Consider the following 23,833-nt stretch of genomic DNA (forward strand, 5'->3'; position numbering starts at 1 on the left):
CTTCCAGATTACCTGCATCCTAAAGGCGCCAGTTTTAAAAAATAGAAAGTATTCAAAATCGCCGATCTTGAGGTTTTGAATACTTTTAAGTGCAGAGGAGAGGTTTGGGGTCTTATAAGACCCCAGATCCCTCCATGAAGAGTGCCTATTACTGTCACAAGGGATGTTTACATTCCTTATGGCAGCAATAACAGTGATATAACAAAAAAGGAGGGGAAAGGAGGAGGGCAGAGAGGTGTGACCAAAGGCTAGGGATCTGTGGTTGAGAGAGCGGAAGGCAAGTTCAGAGGCTGGGGATCAATGGTTGAGAGTTTAGAGGAGGAGAGCAGGGAGGCATGTCCAGACATGCCTGTACATGGGAGGAAGAGCAAGCTGGAACAGTTTCATCCAGTGATTAGCTTCCACAGGGCACGGTAAAAGTATTAGAATGGCACATCTACCGACAAGGTATATGTGTCATCCATATTCTAGAAGAAACAGGTGCTGGCTTCATCTGTCCATATTTAAGATGACTGCCCAGACAGCACAGGTGACTGCTGTACCAATAAACCATTCCATAACAAATACAGGCTGTTAAAAATTAGCTGATCTCATCGTCATCTGTGGCTGCTGCAGGGTTTTTTGTAGTTTTTTTTTTTCTTAGACTGAAGTTCACCACACATATGCAAGGGGTGGGGCTGCTTATGCAGCCTGGGATTGTTTGAGCGTGACAATGCACTGCTCTGGAGCAAAGACTGGGTCGGCAACAGAGGAATGTCCTCGCACTCTACCCGTGACCTGTCGGCAGTCTACGGGTAGCCCGCGATCAACGGGTTTCCAACCCCCCCCCGGCCTACATTTTCATGATTTGCAGAATATTTTTACATTTCAAAGCAATACTTCAAATAACAAAATCAATGAGAAACAAACTATAGAAAGGAATTACATTTTACTTACAACATTTCAGAATCATCTAAGCACAATTTTGAAGGCTCAATGGTTGGGGACATTGGCAGCTTTTTATTGTTTCCTCCACTTAAAAAAACTGCTTTGCACATATCAACATGCTGTGGCTTGTGATCTTTGGAAAGACAAAAAAGGTTATATTTAAATTGTCATATCACTTTACATCTGTTTTAGAGCTTATATTCAAGTTCACTTTTGTCTTCTCTACTAGTTACTATTGAACACATAAGATAGATATGATTTAAAAATGTCTACTTGCACATTATAATGCACTCTTATTACAGTATGAACCACTCTTCAATCTGTCACACCTTTTACAGTAAATTTTGCTAAATATTTGCCCATAATTTACTTCAGTTCAGGGAAGTAGAGGGTATATGTGCAGTAAAGTTTCATCCCTCAAAGAAAACTCAATCATTATTTGTGACCCCTGCAGGGAAACTCTACGCTAGTAATAAAAATGATTACAGCTTCACTCTGATCTAAGTATGTATGGCATGTATGGTAGCATTAATTGCCTAGGTGGTTAAAAAGGCTTCATCTTCACTACACATTTCTGGTGAAGATTAAAAGGTATTTAAAGCGGTTCTGCACCTTTAAAAAAAAATATTAAAAGCCAGCAGCTACAAATATTGCAGCTGCTGACTTTTAATAAAATCACACTTACCTGTCCCAGGGTCCAGCGATGTCGGCAGCAGATGACAAGCGATCGCTCGTCTCTCTGCTGCCCCCGCCGCCATCCTCTGTCAGGGAATCGGGAAGTGAAGCGTTGTGTCTTCACTGCCCGGTTCCCTACTGCGCATGCGCGAGATACGCTGCGTGTCTCTGCTGGTCCCCGCTGTGTCCTGGGAACTGTGTGTTTCCCAGAACACAAGGGGGGGGGGGCATCTGCGGCGGTCTGTCCCGGAAGTGGGTGCAGATACCTGGATTATCCAGGTAACTGCACCCCCTCCCCCCTGAAAGGTGCCGATTGTGGCACCGGAGGAGGGAGGGATCAGATGAGCGGAACTTCCACTTTAGGGTGGAGAACCGCTTTAAAACATATTTCTACTTGTGCAGTCAAATTTGAGAAAATCTCACTATATGGATAAGTTTCCTAATGTTAAATAGCTCCCTCAGAATGCTGCAAAATCTTGGTTACAGGAGGGAAGCAGTGGCATACCTTGCTGGTTTGGCCACTGATGAAGCAATACCATAGCAGCAGGTGAGGACTTTCTATACTCTTCTAATAATCACTAATGCAACACTGGTCTGAAGCTGGCAAAGGATGCTTCAGATAGGAACCTGATAAATTTGGATCCATCAGTGGCAATTATTATCTGTGAGAAGTCAATCTAATGATCAACTTCTCATAAACAGGCTTGTTGGAACATTTTGGTTTGATCAGCGCTGCAGCACTAATCAGTATATTCTGACAGCAGAGGAGTCCCCTCTGTAAGAATACAATAACACAGAGGGGAAGATTCCTTTATCTATCTACCTTGTTTGCGTGGATGGATGAATCCATTCTTCTGGCTGATTTTGGACTCTCCGGTTTTAGTAAATCAACCCCATCATTTCCTCTCACAATGATATACAACTGGGGCAGCTTTTGTAATACATTCAGTGATACTCTATGAGCATTTAATAATACATTGTCCCACTGATCTTTCGATATAGGAGCCTACCTCCCTTTCCCAATTATCCCTAAACTTAAAGGGGTATGAGTGAAGGTGCTCTCCAAGCAACCTTTGGTAACAGTTTAACCCCTTCCCGCCGATAAGCTAGCAATGTATGTGGATGCCCTTATTTAATTGCTTCATGACCCAAGACCTTCTCTTAAAGAGGCCTTACATATTCTCTCTGGTTTTACAGATTACTCTGGCTTCAAAGTAAATTGGGATAAATCTCAAATTCTACCCATTGCTGAGAGGCTAAGCAGCTTACTGACCCTCCCCTCCCATTAGTATGGATAAATAAGATAAACTACCTTGGTATTTATAGCTCTCTCTCTACCTCTGATTATTGTGCATTCAATTTGGCCCAGTTAATAAAAAACTATGAAATCTAGACTGGAGGCCTGGTCACATCAACCCCTATCCCTGATTGGGCAAATTGGCCTATTCAAGATGAAGCTCTTACCTATGTTTTTATACGTGCGTAAACATTTCGATTGAGCATAGGTTGTTGGAGGCAGACCTTTTCAGACCATGCGCCCATGACACTACAACTGAAGACAGGAGTGGCACAAACAAGGAGTAACATGTGGAGGCTAAATGAAGACCTACTACATGATAAAGCAATAGAAGAGCGAATAAAAGAATTAGAGCAGTTTCAGGGTTAATAACACGGAGGGCCTATCAGAAGTTATATTGTGGGAAGCCCACAAGGGCTATACTAGGGGTATTCTGATTATGGCCAGGTCGGAGAGGAAAACGAGAACTAAGGAGAATAAAATAGCCTTAACTAAAGAAATGTATAAATAAGAACAGCAACATAAGACAATGAGAGATATGGAACTGTTACTAAAATTTTGTCAGAAAAAGGGAGGCTATGAGAGATCTAATAGAACAGGAAACACAAACGGCCTATAACTTAGTCAAGAGAGAAAGCTATCAATATGGGAACAAGTCTGGGAAACATCTGGCGAGGGTACTAGGAAAAAAAAAAAGCTGCTAACTATATTGAGAAAATACAAACAAGTACAGAGGAACTGGTACATAAAACTGCAGAAATTGCTAAGACCTTCCAAGATTACTATGGGAGACTTTACTCAATAAATAAGCAGGATACTAAAGAAGTGGTAGAATGGAAACATGAGAAAACAAAAGCCTTTTTAAAGGACATCTGTTTAAATAAAATCTCAGAGGATCAACTTAGCCACCTAGAAGCCCCTATAACAGGAGGAGATAATACAAATCTTAAAAGAATCACCAGCAGGGAAAAGTCGCGGTCCTAATGACATTCTATTATAAAAAATGTAGGGATATTTTAAGCCCCAAAATGTGCTCCTACATGAATGGGATTGGGGACAAGTGGGAGATGCGTAAAGAGATGTTGGAAGCTACTATTGCTATCATCCCGAAAGAGGGGAAAGATATCCAGCTACAGACCCATATCACTCCTAAATTCGAACACCAAGATATTTGTGAAGGTTCTGGCAGGTAGGATGAAAACAATAATGCAGGACATTACACACCCAGATCAGGTAGGTTTTATTCCAGGAAGGGAGGGGAGAGATAATGAAATTAGAACATTACTGGCAACACAGGAAAATAAGGATAGTAGGGCACCAGGCCTATGCCTGTCAATTGATGCTGAGAAAGCTTTTGACAGGGTAGACTGGGGCTTTATGCAGGGTACGTGGGAGGAAACGGGACTGGGAGCGAAAATGATTGGATGGATAAAGGCACTGTACAATTGACCCACAGCAAGGGTGAAGGTAAACGGGATAGTTTTGGACCGTTCCAAATGCACAATGGCACAAGGCAGGTGTGCCCTTTATCTTCCCTACTGTTCGTGCTGACACTGGAACCCCTCCTGATGAGGATAAGGCAAAATACAGATATTAGGGGGATAAAAGTAGGTGAGGAAATAGACAAACTAACGGCCTACGCGGACGATATCTTATTTTATATAACTCGTCCCAGGATAACCCTCCCAAATCTAATGAAATCCTTAAAAGAGTACGGCGAGATATTCAATTTTAAGATGAACCCAGCCAAGTCAGATACCTTAAATTTCAACACATCAAAAAAAGAAGAGCTTAATTATCAAAAAGATTTCCCATTTGTCTGGGGAAAAAAGAATTGAAGTACCTAAGCATTAAGATAACTACTGAGACACTATATCAAGTAAACTTTATCCCATTATTGAATGACATCAAATCAGAGTTGAATAGAATTACAACAGGACAACTATCCTGGGGGGGAGGGGGGGGGAATCAATATTTTTAAAATGGTTATTCTACCTAAAATTATGTATAAGATGCAAATGCTCCCAATTCCACTCCCACGGGTTTTTTTTTCAAAATAATACAATGTTCTTAAGGTTTATTTGGAGAGGGAAAAAAACATGTATAAGTTAATTAAAGATAAGGCGCGAGGGGGGTGGGGGCCCCCGGATCTTAGAAATTATTATAATGCAATTAAATTGTCACGAATAATAGAATGGGCAAAAAATAATAAGGAAAAGAGATGGGTTAAGATGGAAAGCATAATAAGTAAAGTCACATTAGGGAAAATGATAAGGATTCCGTCAATACAGAAATCTTAGTAATGACACACACACTATTATGAGTAATGCACTAAAAATATGGGACAACTTATATAAAAGGGAGAAATGGGAATACAATTCACCTTTAATACCATTGAAAAATACAGAATATTTTACACCAGGAATAGAGACACTGTTTGGTAATTGGATAATACAGGAGAATGCACAACTGAAAGATATTATGGAGCAAGGTAAAATGTACACCTACCAGGAACTAAAAAATTTAAATCAGCTGATGGTAATAGATGGATGGCGGTATAGCCAATTGAAACACTTTATAGAGACACTGCCCCAGCCCATTAGAGAGATAACCAACATAGAGGGCCCACAACCTGCGGGGGTGTTTAATACAAGAGATAAGAATGTCAACCAAGCAATATACGAGAACGTTGCTCCCACAGCTCTTAAATGCGGCTAAAAGTCTAATACCTAGACATTGACAGGAACCAGAAAGGCCCACCGTGAAGAATTGGTGTATTAAATAAATTAAATCCAAAACTTAGAGTACCTAAGGTTTAGTGACAGAAAGGGAGTGGAGGAGTTCGAACAGAAATGGAGGGAATGGGTGGACTATAAGCTAACAATAAGATTCACCAAAGTAATGGGAGCATAAGGTAAAAATCTTAGTAGAGGAACGAATAATGCTAGATACACAGAGGGAGAATAGGATAGATTTGGTGTGAGAAAGGTAGATGGGGTGGGTATAAGGATAGAGTGGGTGGGGGAGGAGTTAGGAGGGGGGGCTCTGGGGTGGGGGCTTTTGTTAAGAATGTATTAAGAACCTGTGTACATTGATGTTACTGCGAGGTTGTACCCCGCTAAGTGTGATATGTTTTGATACAGATAAAACTAATAAAGAAATTGAGATGAAAAAACATTTCAAAATTTTTTACAAATAAGTATGTGAAAAGTGTGGCGTGCATATGTATTCAATACTTTTTAGAACCACGTTTCACTGCAATTACAGCTGCAAGTCTTTTTGTTTTTCCCGTAAAATAATTTTATTGAAAATAACTGCAAATACAAAAGTATCAGATAAATGAACTGACAATGAGTGTACACTGCAAACATTTACAGGTGTAACCAACAGTGTATACTGGTAAATCACCGTCATGTGTCTCCACTTTGTATAATTAAGCACAGTCTCTCGATGCATTGGTCATTTATACATATTTCAGAGTATGAAGCTTAGAATCGACATTTTGGCAATCAGATTAGGAGACTTTGGACGTACAGAATTGGTATCATCTGTCTCAGTAGGTGGAATGAGTAGAAAGATAGACAGTCGTCTAGGCTAAGGTGGTCAAGAGCTAAAGGGAGTCAGTCATCAGTATGGAAGAAAAAAGAAAAAAAAAAAAAAAAAGATGTGGGAGGTAACCTGAAGGGAAATGACTAGGGGGAGGGATGGGAAGGGACAGAAGGGGCGCTAAGGAAGGGGGAGGGCGGTTGTCCAAGGGTGTCGCCCTCCCGATCTCCACCATTTTTCCAGTGAGAGAGGAAGGTTCAACGTAAGGGCCCCCTGCCAGCGGGGACTCCCCCTGAGCCCCTGTGTAGGGTGGGCCAGGGATACCAGACAGGACAAACCAGACTGTCTAATTGGGGAGAACTGGTGAGGATACGCTTGAGCCGTTATTGGGACAATGAGGACGATTTGGGTTCATGATGGAGGAGTATCTGTCTGAGGTACAAAAGTGATTCCAACAGGCCCATATCTGCGAATATTTTGAAGGGGAGTCTCGGGCAATGTGGATCAATTCCTCCAGCTCGGCTATTCTCCCCACTCGCATAAGCCATTCAGATGCCGTTGGAGAGTGGGGGGTGCCCCAATGAGTTGAAATGCACAATTTAGCAGCATTGATCATATGGACCCCTACGGATTTCCTGTAAGATCGGATTGAGGTAGAAGCGTGGTGTAGAATGAGCCGAGCTGGGGAGAATTCAATAGGATATGTGGTCACTTGAAAAGTTATATCACATAACTGACCAGAAAGTCTGAAGCAGTGGGCATGACCACCATATGTGCAGGAGTGTGCCCCTATCTTTCGAGCACCTCCAACATTTGTCTGATGTGTCAGGTTTGAATTTGTGTAAAAGCTCAGGGGTGCGGTACCATCTGGAGAGCGTTTTGTAGTTATTTTCTTGAATTGTGATGTTAAGTGAGCCTTTATGGGCTATCGTAAAGATTCGTTCCCAGTCAGCTTCTGATAAATCTAGTTGCAAGTCTTTTTCCCACGACTTACATGCCTTCCCTTCTTTAGGGGAGACTGATGTGAAGAGCATTGAATGCATGTTGGAAATCATGTGTTGTTGCGTCGTGGTCTGGGAACATAAATTTTCAAATGGGGTTAGATCTCGCGCCAGGCGCCAATCCTGGTTGTTTATGGTGAGGAAGTGTCGGATTTGGAAATATGACCAGTAGGGGAATGAAGGGCTGTCAGGAAGGTGTGGAAGTGCGCTTCGTTCTAGGAGTTTACCCCTGTGGAATAAATGTCAGGCTAAGACTAAGTCATGTGGCCATATATTCACTAGAAAATTTCTAGACATTCCCGGAGAAAAGGCTGGGTTATAGCGAACAGGTGTAAGGGGGCCCGGATTGGATGAGATCCGAGAATTCCTGCACACCTCTCTAAAGCATCTTAAGGTTGCTCCTATGAGGGGGTGTTCCTTCAAGGTTTTGGGGACATGGGAAAAGGGAATCCACGTCACAGACTTGAGAGGTAATTCCGAGAATGATTCCTCTAAAGTTAACCAGTCCTTACAGCTTGTGTGCATTGACCAATCTGCTATCCTTCCAAGGTGGCAAGCTCGGGAGTAATTCAGGATATCTGGGAGGCCGATTCCTCCTTTGGTTTTGAGCTTAGAAAGTTGAGAGAAACTTATCCTTGGTCATTTTTGTTTCCATAGGAACTTTAAAGGAAAGTCGTTTTACTGTCTGGAAAAAGGGTTTTGGAAGTTTAATGGGGAGTGCTTGTAGGAGATATAAGATACGTGGGAGGACGTTCCTTTTAAGAATGGCCGCTCTGCCAAACCAAGAAAAGTGAGGTCTTTCCCATCTGTGTAAGTCTTCAGAAATAGACTGGACCAGCGGAGCAAAGTTTTTTGTATACAGATCTGATAAGTGTGTGGTTAGTTGGGTACCCAGGTATGTGATAGCATCTTTTTCCCATACGAAGGGGAAGTTATTGTGGCATTGGGTGACTACCTCTTCGAGTAGGGAAATATTGAGGGCATGGGATTTAGAAAAATTAATCTTGAAGTTGGATATGCGGCGGAATAGATCAAAGTCTTTAAGCAGATTGGGAATTGACATCAGAGGTTCGGTCAGGAAGAGTAAAATGTCATTGGCAAAGGCCACAAGCTTATACGTGCATCCTGCTACTGGGATCCCTTTTATATTATCGTTGGAACGGAGGCATTGGGGGAAGGATTCTAAGGTCAAAATGAAAAGGAGTGGGGAGAGGGGACAACCCTGTCTTGTTCCGTTGTGGATGGGGAAGGCGTCTGACAGATGGCCTTTGACCCGAACTCTAGCCGTCGGCGCGGCATATAAGGCCATAATGCCAGGGACAAACCCCAATTGATCTGACGTTATAATTGAAGGTATGAAGGGCAGTAGACGGTTTGCTAGCATTTTGGCAAATAATTTAAGATCAACGTTAAGTAGAGATATCGGTCTGTAGTTGGCGACTGATGTAGTATTGCAAGTCTTTTTGGGTATGTCTCTACCAGCTATGCACATTTAGAGAGTTTCATTTTTGTCCATTCTTCTTTGCAAAATAGCTCAAGCTCTGTCAGATTGGATGGAGAGCGTCTGTGAACAGATTCTCAATTGGATTTAGATATGGACATTGACTGGGCCATTCTAACACATAAATATGCATTGATCTAAACCAGAGGTAGACAACCCCGGCCCTCCAGCTGTTTTGAAAGTCCCATGAGACATTGCAAGACCCTGACAATCACAGGCATGACTCCTAGAGGCAGAGGCATGATGGGATTTGTAGTTTCACCACAGCTGGAGGATCCCTGATCTAAACCATTCCATTGTAGCTTTGGCTCTGTGTTTAGAGTCCCTGCTAACCCTGCTTTAAACCTCTCCACAACCTCACACTGACCTTTCTGGTGTGTTCCTTGGCTGTCAGGATGCTGCTTTTTCACTAAGGTTCTTTAACAAACCTCTGAGGGCTTCACAGGGCTACTGAGATTAAATTACACACAGATGGGCTCTATTTATTAATTAGGTGACATCTGAAGGCAATTGGGTCCACTAGATTTTAGTTAGTGGTATCAGAGTAATAGGCGCTGAATACAAATGCTCAACACACCTTTTCAGATATTTATTTGTAAAAAACCTTTAAAAAACATTTATCATTTTCCTTCCACTTCAGAATTATGTGCTACTTTGTGTTGGCCTATCACAGGCATCACTAAATGGCACCCACGGTACAGGTCCAGCCCCAATCACTCTCTCATCTGGACCCCAGCAGTCGTGCCATTTAGGAGCCTGTACTTCTCTCACCTGACACGCTTTCACCTTCGCAGAGCCAACTGCAGGAGGCAGGGCAGTTCTGAAGTGTGGGAGCTGCCCGAGGTAAACAAACCAGGGATTGGTTGCAAAGATCAATGATGGTCCAAGCAACCAATCACCAGCTTGCAGCTTCCATCCTCCATTCAGATCTGTTGTGTCTCCCATCCTCCTGTGTAAAGTAGGGGAAGATGTAATGTGGGAAGGGTGAGAGGTGCTATGTACTGCAATGAAAAGGCTGAGTACTGTAATGTGGGGGGAGCTGAGTACTGTAATGTGTGTGAGGAGGCTGAGTACTGTAATGAGTGTGGGGGCTGAGTACTGTAATGCGGGCGGGCTAAGAACTGTAATGTGTGTGGGGGGGCTGAGTATTGTAATGTGTGTGGGGGGGCTGAATACTGTAAAGTGGGTGGGGAAAAGTACTGTAATGTGCGTGGGGGCTGAGTACTGTAATGTGCGTGGGGGCTGAGTACTGTAATGTGGGGGGGGGGGTTTAAAGCTGAGTACTGTAATGTCGGGAGATGGGCTGAGTATTGTAGTGAGGGGATCTGAATACTGTAATGGGGGGGTCTGGGGTCAGTAATGGGTGGGAGGGGGGCTATGAACTGTAATGGGGGTTGAGGACTGTAATTGGGGGGGGTAAGGACAGTAATGTGAGGGCTGAGGACAATAATGTGGGGGGGCTGAGGACAATGATGTGGGGGGGTGAGGACAATAATGTGGGGGGGTGAGGACAGTAATGTGGGGGAGCTGAATATTGTATTGGGGGCTGAAGACAATAATGGGGGGGTAACAGCGGGCTGAGTACAGTACTGTAATGTGGGGGGCGGAGTACTGTAATTTGTGTGGGGAGTGAGTACTGCAATGTGGGGGGGCTCAGTACTGTAATGTGGGGAGTGGGGCTAAGTGCTGTAATGTGTGTGGGGACTGAGTTTTCCTTTGATAACAAAAAAGAAAAAAAAAACATTTACAACCAAATGAAAGCCCAATTTATCCTGAATAAAACAAGATATAATCCACCTGGATACACAAAGTAGTTGATATATGTACGATTTTACGAACACATATCAAAGTTGCAAAATTGTGCTTAGGCATTTAGATTGGTTTACCCTTAAGCGTGAAGGGGTAAAAATATCGTACTGTGCAATCCTAGACCTATAGGCATTATAAACCTTCTGGTAACAGATACACATATTTGAGGGTACATGATATTGCTATTGTAACATGGCAAAAGATTTCAGTACTCCTTGGTGCAGTAATTGGAACAGTCCTCATACCTGAAATTTACACCAACTTTCCCAATTTATCTCTTTACATTCAACAAATTTAGGATTATCCCAAACAGGGCAGTTTATAGTATGTTCAGTTACCCATTGTAATTGGCCACCCTTCCACCAAGTTCTATACTTAACACAGTATTAACACCAAAACAACACATTTATTATATTGCAGTTTACCAATTCGATGTTATGGCTGTATTAGTTTCCCTTTTAGGCTTTCTGCTTCTATTTTCATGTGGTAATCCAGACAGTAAATCTGTTGTTTTTCATAGGACAAACTCTCCAGCAGAATGCATAATTTTACATGGATGAGACAAACCAATTAAAACACAGTGGTGCTTAAAATTATCAGCTTTTATTCATTTGTGCAAAACCTTTATCCCAAAAGAAAAAAACTGTTTTCTGTGAGTTGGAGTTTAGCTTCAATTTGTTAATGGTTCTAAATCTGCTAGTACATCTAATACTCCCCCCAACCCAGATTAACAATGCTTCTGTCTGCTGGGCCTCCTATGCTTATTCCTTAAGTGTTGTCTCTCACTAATACAAGTGGTTTGTTCATACAACACTCACCCCCAGATTGGTCAGTACAGAAATCCGTTACACAAAAGTTGAAAGTACAACCCCGCATGCTCGCAATCAAGGAACAAGCTGGAAGAGTTTGGTCTTGTAAACTACCATTCGTTATCTAGAATGAACATTTGTGACGCGGCAATTGATGAAATGTTGAAATGCAGCGCACATTCTCATCATCTTTAATGGGATAATAATTATGCTGCTTTGCTGCTGAGACTGATGAAGTTATAGCAAACATATTTTAAAAAGGCATTTGTTTTGTAGTGATATAAATAATATTATGGTTGTTTGTTTTTTTGGGGAAGTTACCACAACACCATTATCCTTGAGTTTTTAAGATCAAAGATACAGCTATGTTGGTGTCCCTTATTAAATTTCCATTGTGTTTTTAATGTAACTGCCTACTCCCAAACTGTCATTTGAAGAAAAACACATAGCCAATTTTTTTATTGTGCAGAAAAAACCCCCCATTAAATTAGAGATGCTATCTGCCATGCAAATAAAAATAACTTAACAAAAGTGCATTCCAAGAAAATAGAACAAAACAAAACAAAAAAAAACAAACAAAAAAATTTAAATTATAAAGGGGGGGTAGGAGTGAAAATCCCCAGATCAGCGCATTTGTTGGGGTTAATGTGGCTGGTATTGCCATTGACCGGCGTGTTGCTGTGGTGGGTGGGGTTTGCTCTGGTGGGTTGTCTGTGGAAGTGAGGCCACAAAATCAGAAATGTAGGTGTTTTCAGAAACGTCACCCCTCTTCCCCTTGTTGAGGAGCTGCAGGATGAGTTCCTCACACCTGCTTCTTTGCTCACTGGCCATCTGCCTCAATTTATTGGCCGCCGCACACCCAAATGCTTCAGCCTCATCTGGGTCAGTACGGAGCACAGTTGAGGCCTGGCTGAGAAAGGAAGATTTCTGGTCTTCCTGGCTCTTTTTTCAGCAAGACGTAGGGGAGAGATCTGACACTTCTTCTGGATACTGGCCGCTGGCTCCTCCAGACTGACACTTTCCTGTGTCTAAAAATGGGACATAATTAGAATCTTTTTTTGTTTTGGTCATCAATCACACACAATTTTGAACTCTTCACTGTTGCAAATTGAATGTGGAGAATTAGAAAAGACTATCATTCTGACCCAAGCATTTTTTATTCTTGTTCATTTCATTTTTGGGCACTACTGTGTATGGACAGGGAAACCACTTTATTAAGGCTGAACTATTTTCCCAATAACGTATAGTTATCATTGCATTTTTGTATCCAAATATGTTAAACAATCCTATACTTGTGTCAAGATGGGCTCCTTCACATCTTCACCTTGTGCATCAGGAGCCGTGGCCTCAGTAGAAGTGGAAGGCAGTGCTGACAGCGATGACCTGGGTTCAGTCTGGTCTGTCAGAAATTTCAGGCTGTCATAGTACCAGAGCCACGGTGTCTGCTGGGGTCTGCCTTAGGATAAACTGGTTTGCACAATTGGGCCAGTTTCTCAATGCTGTCATGTGAAGTTTTTTTATTGGAGTAATCTTTACTCTTAACCCCCCATAGACAGGGCAGCTGCCAGTACATATCTATAAAATGGGGCAGAAAGTCTGGGGATGTGAAAATGATATGATGCCTGCAAGACAGAACACAAGACATACCACAATGTCTGACTTAACACATAACCTGCTTTTCTGCCTCCTTTCAAGTGTTGCCGATTGATCGTCCTCCACTCATAGATCGCTCCTACGACTGTTCAATCGACCGTGCATTACAGCTTAATATACACTGCACATGTGTGAAACTCTTCCCCCACATGCGTCATGATGCTGGGGTGTGACCATCTCTCCTCTTCTGCATGTGACACACATGGCAAAACTATAGTGCAGAACAACATGGTGAAATTGCCGATTGGTGGAGCTCATAGGAGGGGAAAAGCAACACCAATGAGCAAGGGTGAAATGGTGGAGATGGTGCGCATCCTGGAGAAGCACGATTACGATTGCAAGATGTAGTATTATGAGGGGTCCAACAGCCGAAAAGGCTGCATTTTGGAAAAGTATTGTTGTGTTGAATCAACAATTTGCGGTGGACCGATCAAAGGACCAAATCCGAAAACGACGGTCTGATCTGAAACACCGGGAACAAGACTAGCTAGAGCACATACATCATATCCTTAAAAAAAGTAAGCAATAGTTGTATGTAAACAATATGTATATGTGTAAATTAGCTGTCTGTATATGTTCTTGCTCAACGTAGCAAAAGAGAATTCTATATAAACGTAGAAAATCTTTGTATGACTTGGGATTCCAAAGATGAAGGTAAATCTAAAGCATATATGAACATTCTTATTTGGTCGTGTTTTTGGAGCTTCATATCTTTTTTGTACTTACTGTCTCTTTTATCTTTCCACAGGGAGACACAAAAAAAGGATGTTCCAGCAAAGCCACCGCAAGGGATGAAGGGAGGCTACTGTCGCTTGGGCACCCACAGGGGAGGCAACAGGGCCATCTTCCCCCAAAAAATGTAAGTAACAACTTCAAACACACTTTAGCCACAGGCAGGGGTGTTTCTAGGCGGGCCAAAGGCCATGGGCCTAGGGCAGAACTTAAGGGTTAACCACTTAAGGACCAGGCCTCTTTTTCAGATTTGGTGTTTACATGTTTAAAACAGTTTTTTTTGCTAGAAAATTACTTAGAAAAAAAACAATATAAAATGTTTTGGGGTTATAACACCCTAGAGAATAAAATGGTGGTCATTGAAATACTTTTTTTCACACTGTATTTGCGCAGCGGTCTTACAAGCGCACTTTTTTTGGAAAAAATTCACTTTTTTGAATAAAAAAAATAAGACAACAGTATAATTAGCCCAATTTTTTTTTATATTGTGAAAGATAATGGTACGCCGAGTAAATTGATACCCAACATGTCACGCTTCAAAATTGCGACCGCTTGTGGAATGGCGTCAAACTTTTAGCCTCAAAAATCTCCATAAGCGACATTTAAAAAATTCTACAGGTTGCATTTTTTGCGATATAGAGGAGGTCTAGGGCTAGAATTATTGCTCTCGCTGTACCGATCGCGGCGATACCTCACATGTGGTGTACATGTACATCTCATGTGTGGTTTGACCACCGTTTTCATATGCGGCGCTTCTCACGTATGCGCTCGCTTCTGTGCGCAAGCTCGTCGTGACGGGGTGTTTTTAAAAACCTTTTTTTTTCTCATTTATTTTAATTGATTTTATTTATTTTTACACTGTTTAAAAAAAAATTGATCACTTTTATTACTATTACAAGCAATGTAAACATCCCTTATAATAGAAAAAAGCATGACAGATCCTCTTAAATATGAGATCTGGGGTCAAAAAGTCCTCAGATCTCATATTTGGACTAAAATGCAAAAAAAAAAAAAAAAAAAAATTACATTTAAAAAAAAATATATATATACCTTTAAGAGGTATGGGCGGAAGTGACGTTTTGACGTCGCTTCTGCCCTCCTATGGTATAGAGACGAGTGGGGGCAATCTTAGCCTCACTCGTCTCCATACCCAGCTAGGAAAAGGACCCAATCGCCTCCGCCGCTACCGACGGCTCCGGTAAGCGGCGGAAGGTGCGGGAGGCGGGGTGGCACCTCTCCCGCCGCCAATAGCGGTGATCTCGCGGCGAATCCGTCGTTTAAAGTGGTTAAAGAACACTTTCTTGTTTCTACCTGGCTCATCAGTTTAGATTAATGCAGCCTTGCCAGTGTAGAAATGAGTAGGAGAGGCCCCGCAGCTCCCAGTCACACACAGCCATGCCTGCTATGATGGTCATCATATATCCCATATACCATAGTAGACAAGAGGGGCGGGGCAACTGTAGGACTTGTTCAATGTTGGCGCTTGTCAAGTGTTTGCCCTGTGGAAAATGCCATCACCTTCCTTTTTTTTATGCATTTTCCCCAGAAAACCCTCCAGAGTTCAGCATAGTGGAGTCCACTAGCGATGACAAAACTTTTCCACAAGGTTGGTCAACTAATGTTGCAAAATGTATGCTAGAAAAAGATGTGACTTGGGGATGATTAATAAATGTTGTATTGTACCTTTTTAGAGGAAAATTAGTGTGGTGAACTCACTCAAGATGTGTCTTTGGAGCCATGGGAACTGTCTCCTGGACCCAGCACAGACATTGTAATTGTTGTCTCCAAATCCCCTGAAGTGAGTCAGAGTGAGGGCTAAAGTGAACCAGAAGAGGAAGAAAGTGTTCGAGAGCGTCAAGGCTGGCTTAGCCCTTCCTCCTCTGGGCTGGCCGCTCAGCTGTCGGCTAATTGCCAGCTCTCTTCTCTTTCCACAGTTAGCAGATGTTCCCGATGATGCTCGTCTGACCTGCCTATTTAAAGCCTTCCAGCTCATTTCTCCTTTGCCTTCATGTTGGTCACATCACAAGGAACCATCTCCTGCTGTTTGTTTCAAGACTGGCTTGTTAACATCCCTCCTGGCTTCTTATTCCGCTTGCAGTTGCTCTCCTTGGATCCCTGACTTCAGGCCTGGCTGATTACCCGATCTGGCTAATGAACTTTGGACTGGCTGACTACTGGATCTGGCTACTGGACTCTGGCTATGCTTGACTACGCTTTTTCTTTTTACCTTTTTATTTTTATTAATAAAGAAGTGTGATTTGATTGTACTTCTGTCTCAGTCTGATTCATGGTTCCTGACAGGGAACCTCTAGTTTGTGCAAGTAAGTATTCTTTGAATGTATTAACATGTCAGCTGTTTAGATGTCCAAACCAAACACCCACTCCACACATTAGCAAAGTATGTAGTGCCTTAACATTAGCATGGAGAAGGAAGAGGTGAAAGGAGCTGTCAGTGTTGCTAGGTCCCCAAATTTAGGAGACCCAGGCACCGGGGCCAATATTATAGAGTAGTTGCAATGTGTACATTCCTAGTAGTGTAGGTGTCTGAAGGGCAACCAGGTTGCAACCCACAATAGACTGGTTAAGCAAGTATGTCATTAAGTTTACAATTATATTAAGTATACAATTTTATATATATATATATATATATATATATATATATATATATATATATATATATATATATATATATATATATATATATATATATATATATATATATATATATAGGGCCTCAGCCACTTGGCCATCAGTCCCTTAATACTTTTTATTCTTCTTACTACGCCATGATCTTTCACGTTGTACTATTGTCAGAATGAGTGCTGATATGTTGCAGTGTTGCAAAGAACTGGAGCAAATCAAGGAGGCTGCTACTTCTTTACAGCGTAGAATCAGATTTTGTGGACATTCTAGCAAAATTCTAATTTCCTCTTAAATGGTCTGAAGTTTCTTGTTCCACTTGTTGGCTCATGTTTGCCATTACTCATTTCCAGCTTTTTTTGTACTTTGAAATGTGAAAGTTTAGGAACAGAACTCATTGTTTCTCCATTCCACTCCTCTAGGTGCACTACCAGGTCCTGTTTTCTAGGTTTTCCTCAGTTTAAACGACTGTGCGAATTACTAAGGCAGTGAAACTGATAACATCACTTGTGCCAAATTCAAGAAATCCAGAAAACATGACCTGAGTTTGCATCTTGAGGAGAGGAGTTGAGAAACACTGTCCTAACTAATGGCAATGCCAATGCTTATCTGTTTTTTATATTCTAAATCCCAAAATTTGAAGTTGCACAAAAAGTGGGGATTGCCATTATGATTTCCCCATGATGCCATTTCTAAAATGTGTGTAGTTACAAACATGAATTATTTGAAACCACCAAAACACACAGTTTGTAAACATGTGCTATCTCCCCTCACAGGATATCACGAGGCATCGGGCTGAGTTTCAGGGGTCCTGAGAACTAAAGCAGCTCTAATGAAGGGGTTACACCCCCAAAACGCATCCATTGATACCCCGTGATGGGAGATAGCACGTTTGCACACTGCGTGTTTTGGGGGTTTCTAAAAATTGATGTTTGTAACTACACACATTTTAGGAATGGGATCATGGGGGAATATTTAATTGGTAAGCCACTACGTATACGTGGCTTCAAATTTTGGCATTTAGTGGGGTGATCACCCCATCTGAGGAAGGCAACATTCACACAGTCTTGGGATACTAATGTCTTGGTTGCCCTTCACTTTACCAAACTCTGACTTTTTAAGTTACTGAGTTTTGGATGTGTATCTAATGGTTTTGAACATGCCTGTTTATCCACAAAAAAGGAGAAATCCTGCAAAACATACATGTTATACACAAGATTTTGTTTGGTTTGTTTAAGCATCTTAAAAAGCACATGTGAATGTGCTTTGAGTAAAATTATTTATACTAAACAATGTATGACTTATTATTTCATTGCTCAATACCAGTGAATTTCTAATGTTGTAGTTACAGTTACAGTACATATAATATAATACCTGGTTTATCCTGCCTGTTTCTGTGCTCGTCAGTAAACTGACTTTCCATCATCCTGCTTTGTCATAAACCAGAAGTGACCAGAACTGTGTGACTGCGACAGAGTGAACCAGACATAAATAGGTGAAAGTAAATTTATTATTAACCACTTGACCACTGGGCACTTAAACACCCTTAATAACCAGACCAATTTTCAGCTTTTAGTGGTCTCACATTTTGAATGACAATTACTCAGTCATGCAACACTGTACCCATATGAAAATGTTGTCCTTTTTTTCACACAAATAGAGCTTTCTTTTGGTGGTATTTAACCACTTAAGGACAGCCGCATGGCAATGTACGTCAGCGCAATGGCACCGACAGTCACAAGCACGTACATGCACGTGCTCGCCTTCCAGCGGGTGGGGGGTCCGATCGGACCCTCTCCAGCTGGATGTGGCAGTCCGTTTCGCTGCAGGAGCGATCCGGGATGAGGGGATGGCCGTTGGTTTCTGGCCATCCCCTCTCGATCGCTCCTGGCGAATGAGAAGCTTCCCCCGCTATGTATAGTAAACACAGGCAGGGAGGAAGTGATGTCATTCTCCTCGGGGCGGTCTTTTTGACCGGACTGCAAGGAGAACAGAGAAAGTAAGTGTCAGTTGTGACAGTAAAAACTGTCAGGGCAGTTAGTGTTAGGTCCAGGGTAGCCCCCTACCCCCCCCCAATAAAGGTTTAACCCCCTGATTACCCCTAGAGTTAACCCTTTCACCCCCTTTTGCCAGTATCACTAAGCAATCGTTTTTCTGATCGCTGCATTAGTGTCACTGGTGCCACTAGGTAGCTAGTTATTTTTTTAGGTTCCCCGTCAGGTTTTTATATAGCGCCAGGGATCCCCATATACTACCTAATAAAGATTTTAACCCCCTGATTGCCCCTAGTTAACCCTTTCACCAGTGATCACTGTATAAGTGTTACGGGTGATTCTGGTTAGTTTGCTTTTTATAGCATCAGGGCACCCACCATTTATTACCCAATAAAGGTTTAACCCCCTGATCACCCGGCGGGTGATGTCAATTAGGTTTTAGGGTCAGGGTCTGCGTCGCTCCATGCAGCGCTAGGTTAGTGCCAGTACCGCTAACACCCGCGCGCAAAGCATAAACCTCCCGTAGTGGTATTGAATCTGAACAGATCAATATCTGATCAGATCTATACTAGCGTCCCCAGCAGTTTAGGGTTCCAAAAAAACGCATTGTTAGCGGGATCAGCCCAGATACTCGCTGGCACCTGCCTTTTGCCCCTCCGCCCAGCCCACCCAAGTGCAGTATCGATCGATCACTGTCACTTACAAAACACTAAACACATAACTGCAGCGTTCGCAGAGTCAGACCTTTTTTGGTAGCGTTTTATATTTAAATCCGGAAGGCAGTACTTGGTTTTCGGGGTCCCATACGTGGCTAGGCTCCCAAAAAGTCCCCCACATGTGGTATCTCCGTACTCGGGAGAAGCAGCAGAATTTATTTTGGGGTGTAATTTCACTTATGCCCATAGCATGTGTGAGCAATATATCATTTAGTGACAACTTTGTGCAAAAAAAAAAAAATTTTTAAATTCCTGCAACTTGTGGCAAAATATAAAATATTTCATGGACTCAACATGCCTCTCAGTAAATAGCTTGGGGTGTCTACTTTCCAAAATGGGGTCATTTGGGAGGGTTTTGTGCTATTTTGGCATTTTATGGCCTTCGAAACTGTGATAGGTAGTGAGGAGTGAAATCAAAAATTTGCACCCTTAGAAATCCTGAAGGCAGTGATTGGTTTCGAGGTGCTGTACGCAGCTAGACTCCCAAAAAGTCCCACATATGTGGTATCCTCGTACTCAGGAGAAGTAGCAGAATATATTTTGGGGTGCAATTCCACATATAACTATGGCATGTGTGAGCAATATATCATTTAGTGACAACTTTTTGTAAACCTTTTTTTTGTGTCATTATTCAATCACTTGGGACAAAAAAAAATGCAATGTGCTCAACATGCCCCTCAGCAATTTCCTTGGGGTGTCTACTTTCCAAAATGGGGTCATTTGGGGGGGAGGGGGTTGTACTGCCCTGCCATTTTAGCACCTTAAAAAATTAGATAGGCAGTCATAAATTAAAAGCTGTGTAAATTCCAGAAAATGTACTCTAGTTTGTAGACGCTATAACTTTTGCGCAAACCAATAAATATACGCTTATTGACATTTTTTTTACTAAAGACATGTGACTGAATAAATTTTGCCCTAAATGTATGACTAAAATTGAGTTTATTCGATTTTTCTTATAACAAAAAGTAGAAAATATATTTTTTTCTCAAAATTTTCGGTCTTTTTCCATTTATATTGCAAAAAATAAAAATCGCAGAGGCAATCAAATACCATCAAAAGAAAGCTCTATTTGTGGGAAGAAAAGGACGCAAATTTCGTTTGGGTACAACATTGCACGACCGCGCAATTACCAGTTAAAGCAGTGCAGTGCGAAATTGTAAAGACCTGACAATTGGTCCGGGGCTGAAGTGGTTAATCACCGCTGTTTTTTTTTTTTTGTGCTATAAAAGAAAAAAGACAGAAAATTCTTTAAAAAAAATTAATTTTTCTTCGTTTGTTATAAAATTTAGCAGATTAGTAATTTTTCTTCATAAAATTTGGCCAAAATGTATACCACTACATATCTTTGGTAAAAATAAGTACAAATTGGTCCACAAGCTATGGTGCCAATATCTGAAAATTGATCACACCTGAATTACTGACGGCTTATTTCAATTCTTGAGACCCTAACATGCCATAAAAGTACAAATACCCCCCAAATGACCCCTTTTTGGAAAGAAGACATTCCACGGTATTTAGTAAGAGGCATGATGAGTTATATGAAGTTGTAATTTTTTCCCACAATTCTTTGCAAAATCAAGATTTTTTTTCCTTTTTTTTTTTTCACAAAATTGTCATATTATCAGTTTATTTCCCACACACAGGATATGCATACCACAAATTACACCCCAAAACACATTCTGCTATTACTCCCGAGTATGGCGATACCACATGTGTGAGACTTTTACACAGCGTGGCCACATACAGAGGCCCAACATGCAGGGAGCGCCATTGGGCATTCTGGAGCACGCAGGACAATTCTGACATTTCTCTCCTAAATGTAAAAATCATTTATTTGCTAGAAAATTACATAGAACCCCAAAACATTATATATGTTTTTTTAGCAAAGACCCTAGAGAATACAATGGTGGTCATGGCAACTTTTTATCTCGCACAGTATTTGCGCAGCAATTATTCGAACGCTTTTTTTTTTTTTTTTTAAACTGTTTTGTGCTTAAAAAAAACAAAATGGTAAAGTTAGCCCAATTTTTGCATAATGTGAAAGGTGAAGTTATGCTGAGTAAATAGATACCTAACATTTCACTCTTCAAAATTGCACACGCCCGTGGAATGGCGCCAAACGTTGCTACCTAAAAATCCCCATAGGCGACGCTTTCAATTATTTTTACTGGTTACATGTTTTGAGTTACAGAGGAGGTTTAGGGCTAGAATTATTGCTCTCGCTCTAACGTTCGTAGCGATACCTCACATGTGTGGTTTGAACACCGTTTTCATATGTGGGCGGGACTTACGTATGCGTTCGCTTCTGCATGCGAGCACATGGGGACAGGGGCACTTTAAAAAAATCTATTTTTTTTATTGTTCATTTTACTTTATTTATTTTAGTTTGACATTTTTTCCCCCCCAAATTATTTTTTTGATCACTTTTATTCCTATTACAAGGAATGTAAACATCCCTTGTAATAGGAATATGACCCCACATCTCACCTCTAGGCTGGGAAGCCTGAAAAAAAGAAAAAAAAAAAAGATTCTGGCTTTGATTGTATTGGCGAGTCGGTAGAAGCACCGGAGGGTGGAGGGGGGGTGGGGGACGTCTATGGCTGGGTATTGCAGGGTATCACCGGATATGGCTGAGTATTGCAGAGTATCTCCGAGTATGGCTGGGTATGGCAATTTATGGTATTGCAGTGTATTGGCGGGTAGTGCAGAGTAGTGGCGGGTAGTGCAGAGTAGTGGCGGGTAGTGCAGAGTAGTGGCGGGTAGTGCAGAGTATTGGCAGGTAGTGCAGAGTATTTCCAGGGTATTGAGGGGTTAATTTCGGTGAGCAGTAATGTGGGCACTGCAGATGCAGCCCAGAGCACTGCTGACAACGATCTCTTCTCCCTACGCTGTACCGATCGGTTCAGAGAGGGGAGGGAGGAACCGGCGTCATAACATGACGCCGGTTTGTTTACAAGTGATCACTCCGTCATTTGACGGAGCGATCACGTGGTAAACGCCCGCGATGAGAGGTCGTTTACCGTGATCCGTGATGCGCCGGGTCCACAAGATGCTCTCGAGTGCGCGCGCGAGAGCGGAATTCTGGGAGGACGTCATATGACAGGCCTCCCAGAGTTAAGAAACTGCCCTGAAGCCATCATTCGGCTATAGGGCGGTTGTTAAGTGGTTAAAGTAAATGCATATAAATGTGAACACACCACCAATATAAACAGAGTGAACAAACTGAACAACCAAGCAGTGATAACAACCTAACCAGCATATATAGCAAAAGGGAGTACCAGAAACATAGTAAAGCAAGGCCAGAGTCATAAACAGGAGATCAGCAGATGGGGGGCCAGGAGTAAACAGACAGGGAAACAAGATGGAAGTAGTCAGGCTGCAGGGCAAGGATACAGGAACAGAAACAAACAGGTTCAGGATACAGGAATCAGGGTTCAGGATCAGGCTCAGGCTAACAAATAAACAGGCTGTAGGTCAGGGCACAAGGACAATACCAGGGCAAGGTGTGTGTGTGCACTTGTCAGGTATTTATACTGTAGCTGCTATCAAAGTCATGTGACGCCTGATTGCAGGAGGTAATACCTGCTCCACACTGCCAGAATCCCTCCACTAGTGGATGCCAGTACTGCGGGCCAAAGATTACATAATTCCAGCAGGGAAAAGCTCTTCTGACAGCTCCAAACTGCCAGGAGACACCCGCTGGTGGATCTCAGTACTGCACGCCAAATGATCGATATTACCAGCGGAGGGAATGTTTCCTGACAGTAACCCCCCTCGAAGGAGTGACCTCTGGACGCTCCAACTAAAAGTTGCTAGGGAAAGTCCAGGGCGTCAAGCTGGGCAGTGGGCAAAGTCACATCAGGTTGGCCAATAAGTACATCAAGATGGATATCAGGCACAGGAACCTCAAGCTGAGTAGCAGGCACATTGAGCCGGGCGGCAGGCACATTGAATTGGGCAACAGGCATGGGCACATCAAGCGGGGCAGCAGGCACATGAAGAGGGGCAGCAGGCACATGAAGAGAAGCAGCAAGCACATCAAGCAGGGCAGCAGGCACGGGCACTTGAAGCTGGGCGGCAGGCACGGGCACTTGAAGCTGGGCGGCAGGCACGGGAACACATCAGGCTGGGCGGCAGGCACGGGAACTCATCAGGCTGGGCGGCAGGCACGGGAACTCATCAGGCTGGGCGGCAGGCACGGGAACTCATCAGGCTGGGCGGCAGGCACGGGAACTCATCAGGCTGGGCGGCAGGCACAGGAACTCATCAGTCTGGGCAGCAGACAGAGGCTCATCAGTCTGAGCAGCAGACAGAGGCTCATCAGTCTGGGCAGCAGACAGAGGCTCATCAGTCTGGGCAGCAGACAGAGGCTCATCAGTCTGGGCAGCAGACAGAGGCTCATCAGTCTGGGCAGCAGACAGAGGCTCATCAGTCTGGGCAGCAGACAGAGGCTCATCAGTCTGGGCAGCAGACAGAGGCTCATCAGTCTGGGCAGCAGACAGAGGCTCATCAGTCTGGGCAGCAGACAGAGGC

General features: G+C 42.6%; 1 protein-coding gene across 2 annotated transcripts in view; it reads right to left on the minus strand.

Annotated features, from left to right (window-relative positions):
* Positions 1-18,053, minus strand: part of LOC143964396 (uncharacterized) — a 63,530-nt gene extending 45,477 nt beyond the window's left edge. For both annotated transcript variants that reach the window (XM_077474112.1, XM_077474113.1), the window contains exons 1-2: positions 17,965-18,053; positions 937-1,060 (exon numbers count right to left, since the gene is read on the minus strand). In XM_077474112.1, the coding sequence (XP_077330238.1) occupies positions 937-1,060; positions 17,965-18,016 (176 nt within the window). In that variant the 5' untranslated portion in view covers positions 18,017-18,053. The remainder of the gene's footprint in view (positions 1-936; positions 1,061-17,964) is intronic.
* Positions 18,054-23,833: the final 5,780 nt, after the last annotated feature.

Source organism: Lithobates pipiens, unplaced genomic scaffold, assembly GCF_037356315.1.
Source record: "Lithobates pipiens isolate NorthernLeopardFrog02 unplaced genomic scaffold, aLitPip1_a1.2 Scaffold_8, whole genome shotgun sequence".
Taxonomy (NCBI): domain Eukaryota; kingdom Metazoa; phylum Chordata; class Amphibia; order Anura; family Ranidae; genus Lithobates; species Lithobates pipiens.